Below are 4,033 nucleotides of genomic sequence, written 5' to 3' on the forward strand. Positions count from 1 at the left end.
CAAAGGCCCAGAAATACCTTGTTTACGTATCATTGAAAAGTGCATTAACATAAATACGGCAGTAAGAAGCGGCAATACAAAAGTGTGTAAACTATAAAAACGAGTCAAAGTAGATTGTCCCACACTAGCGCTCATGCGCAATAATTCTACCAAAGGTGATCCTATTACAGAAATAGCTTCGGGTACATCTGTTACAATTTTCACTGCACAATAACCAATTTGGTCCCGAGGAAGAAACTTCTTCGTCTCCGGCAGAGTCATTCTCTTTCTTTAAAAAAAATAAAATTAAATAATTAGCTTTAAATAATTATTTTTAAAAAATATTTTAAATTTGGGGTGACCTGTTAGAAACTTGAAAAACATGTCAATTGGACTAATGACATGAAATTGGTTAATTTAGGGACCTGATTGTATATTTTTTTAGTTCAATGACCTAATTGCATTTTGGTGTGTAGTTCGATAACCTATTTGACTCTTATTTCAATAATGAATGAATATAATGAAGTTTTCTACATGCATAGGAATTGAATTTTTCTTTTAATTTGTATCCTCAAATAGTGATAGCGTTACATGGTGGCAGTTCACCAAGGATGCAAAGCGTTTGTGCCGATAACATGTTATAAATTGGGATATTTACTCACATGAAGATCACTATATCTAAGGTAATTGAATTCACATCAACTCGACTCAAAGTTATTATATTCTATAACAAAGAATAATTTATTTAAATTAAATAATAAATTCTGGAAAAATAGAAAAATAGATATTGATAAAAAAAAAAATTAAAATATTATTGAGAAAGAGAAGAAATCATTTACTCTTCATTACAAGGATACATAGACGACATACTGTATTTTTTCCATATATTCCTGTGTGAACATGCATATTTAAAAAATGAACCATGAAATAGCCGCAAGAACCATCAAGAATCCGCTGATTAACGATCTGAACCCATTCGATCCGCTGCATCCGAGGCGGTGGTCGTGGTACGAACACACTTGGCGCTTCTTGGAGGAGCAGAAAGCGACCACATAGTCGGCCGAGGAGCAAGTGAAAATGCTGGTCGGATCATCGTACGCGTAGCTGTACGCGGTGGGGCAAGCCTGCTTGAACTTCTTGGAGTAATAGGTGGGCTGGCACGTCGACGGGTTCCCGTACACGCCCTTGCAGCAGTACTCGTCGGTGTTGAACACGTCGCACGCGCTCCGGCAGGCAATAATCTTCCCGTTGGCTTTAACGGCGAGCTCCGACGGGCAGTTGGGCCGGAGGTCCGCCACGCACCCGGCCACGCTGCAGTTCCCCTTGCCGTTTAGCGGCGTCACCGACATCGGCACGTTGAAGCCGTCGACGAGGCTGACGTCGTAGAAGTCCGGGGAGGCCAGGGTGAATTCCGCCAGCGAGACCGGAGTTTTGCCGGAGCCGGAGCATTTCAGAGTTGTGCCGCAGCTGCCGGTTTGGCACGAACCGTTGCCGGTCCGGTCGAAATTGCATCCGGTTCGGGCCCATATTCTCCCGCTCCACGACACCGGGGCCGTGTAAACCACGGACTGGCCGGGTTTTAAAGCAAACCCGCCGCCGTTGAAGCTATCCCCGGGGATCACCGCCGGCCAAATCGTTTCTTTGCAGCCGTTTACTATTGTGAAAACTCTCGACCCTTGACATATTCTTGCCCCTAGTTGAAAGCAATAAATTAAAGGATAATTTTAGTGAATTTTTCTTAAAATTTAATTTAAATATAAACGATTAGACTGCTTAACGAATATTTAATTAAAAGTGACAATATTATAAATTTATAATACTCAATACTTAATTTAGATCCGACCATTATAATGGCGAACGTAACATATAACTCATATGGGCTAAAGTAATTAGCTTGAATGCGAAAATAATTATTAAGAAAAAAAATATAAATTAAAGTATCCACCAATGCTCATATTATTTGAATGGGTTTTCCTTTCCACAAGAATCAAGGTTAATTAGTTACGCCCCCACTCTGAGGCTCAAACTCATAATTTTTCATATGGAAGTCCAACCCGGATACCATTAGACCATATAGTCTTGGTAATCTATCAATTAATACTCTTGTTTATTTTTATTTCTTTTTATTTTGAGTTTGAAGTTGCCAACGAATGTGTTACTTTGAATATTTATGAAAACTAAGGTCTTGTTTGGTAACATAATTAGCTTATCAGTTAATTTTAGCTTATTTGATCACTGTTAGTTGTTTAACTTGATTAAACAATCAATATGAGTGTTTGATTAATTAGCTTTTTTAACAACTTATTGCTTCAAAATACTAAAATTAAAAAAGCTGCTCAAAACAGTTTTTTTATCAATTTTTTTGGAAAATTCACCTTTTTGGGAAGTCATTTTGCATTTAATCAACTATCAGTTAACAACTAATTTACCAAACACTTTTCTACAATCAGCTAATGTTATCAACTAGTTAAAGCCACTAACCCAATCAGCTAACAAATATTTACCAAAGACATTCTAAATGTGACATATCTAATTTGCAGGCTAAATAAAAATGACACCTTTTAAATAGTTGAGAAGCAAAATTTATTGATTTCAAACTTGAAAATTAAAAGCTTATGTAATGTAATAACTGAAAAATGAAAATTAGAAATTACTTGAAAAAAAAATGAAAAATACCTGAAAGTATAAACAAAAAAGTGAAGAAAATTGGGAGATGAAATGCAGCCATGTTTGGTAAGAAGAATTTGATTTGGTGATGGAAGAGATGAAGAGGGAGGAGGAAATAAATTGCATGTTTTGGCGGGGGAATACGTGTAGGAGGAGAGCAAAAGTGGTGTGCAGTTAAAGAAATGATTTGCCATGTCTATAAACCTAAGGAGATTCCATTCCATTCTTCTTTAATTGCCTCTCATCTGGAACTCCTCTTCATTGGGTAATCAGTTGATAGGTATTAACTTTTAAACCACGTACGTACGGGCTATGTATACCAAAACTTGCTAAATACTGCAATTCCTATCCATCAACTTAAATTACATTGATATTCTCATATTTTTAATTGCAATCTATACGATAAAAACAAAGTTTTCTTGCTGATATTATTACCAGTATTCGATATTGGGTCATTTATATAGCATTACTATACCTTCCATATTCATTGCGGGTTGATTATTCGTCAGCAACGGTTTAACTTATGATGTATTTGGAAGCCCCTGCCCAAACAAATATTTTACAGAGAGCCGACAAGGAAATAACTGATTTTGATCCTTTGAAATAACTCAATGAATTTAGTAGATCATTTAATTTTAGTAGGAGGTCCTAATGACTATAGATTAAACCTATCTAATTTTTAAGTTGGCTATTCATGGCCTAGTTGTACCTACCGTTTTTTTTTTTTTTTTTTTTTTTTTGGTTGGGGGGGAGGGGGGGGGGGGGGGGGGGTCAATGTCAGCAATGCAATCCATACAACAATAATTTTAATCCAAATTATAGAGCTAAAAGTATTTTTATTGGCTATTAACATTATTTGCTCATTAAAAAAGTCAGAAATTAGACAATACAATATTTGACTCTGGCCCTTCAGACACACTACTTGGGCATGATTTGAACCTTAGTGTTGTGATTGGGAGGGTGGAGAAAAAGCCACTGGATTACATGTCCCGTTGCAAATTGGATCAATGATGTTAGAAGAGGGGGAGGGGAGTGGGGATAACTGGATAAGGGCACTTATTTATAGTACAATTTGCATCCTATGAAACAAGTGATTGTCATGTCTCAATCAATTATGTCCACTTATGAAATAAGTGGTGGTTATCATATCTCGATCAGTCTCGTCTAACACTTGTCATTACCATATAAGTCACCTCCTTGCACCCTTCTCCTTAACTAATTTTTACTGTTTCTACTTGATGTGTCTGATCTATTATGCAAGTCTTTATAATGTAAGATTGTTTCTTTCATTAATTCAAGAAGTAATGAGAATTGAAATCGGAATGAGCATTAAATATTTCGTAATGTTAATAGGTTTTGGTGAAAATATTTGCATATTTGGTAGTAG

General features: G+C 36.3%; 1 protein-coding gene across 2 annotated transcripts; it reads right to left on the minus strand.

Annotated features, from left to right (window-relative positions):
• Positions 1 to 790: 790 nt before the first annotated feature.
• LOC109177222 (pathogenesis-related protein 5) lies at positions 791 to 2,860 on the minus strand. 2 transcript variants are annotated; one of them, XM_019326536.1, is made up of 2 exons: positions 2,656 to 2,860; positions 791 to 1,675 (listed from the first exon to the last, which is right to left on the minus strand). In XM_019326536.1, the coding sequence occupies exons 1-2, from the start codon at positions 2,705 to 2,707 to the stop codon at positions 888 to 890; spliced, it is 840 nt and encodes a 279-aa protein (XP_019182081.1). In that variant the 5' UTR covers positions 2,708 to 2,860; the 3' UTR covers positions 791 to 887. The 2 variants fall into 2 exon arrangements, with proteins under 2 accessions (XP_019182081.1, XP_019182082.1); XM_019326537.1 differs by having other exon boundaries at positions 791 to 1,672; positions 2,656 to 2,858.
• Between the last annotated feature and the right edge of the window lie 1,173 nt (positions 2,861 to 4,033).

Source organism: Ipomoea nil, unplaced genomic scaffold, assembly GCF_001879475.1.
Source record: "Ipomoea nil cultivar Tokyo-kokei standard unplaced genomic scaffold, Asagao_1.1 scaffold0804, whole genome shotgun sequence".
In the NCBI taxonomy this organism is placed as follows: Eukaryota; Viridiplantae; Streptophyta; class Magnoliopsida; order Solanales; family Convolvulaceae; genus Ipomoea; species Ipomoea nil.

What these genes read in the sequence shown, in the direction of transcription:
- LOC109177222 (XM_019326536.1), bottom strand. Translation starts at nt 2,707, where the DNA reads ATGGCTGCATTTCATCTCCCAATTTTCTTCACTTTTTTGTTTATACTT. An exon ending in TTTTTTGTTTATACTTTCAG is followed by an intron (nt 1,676 to 2,655) that starts GTATTTTTCATT and finishes ATTGCTTTCAAC; the next exon opens with TAGGGGCAAGAATATGTCAA.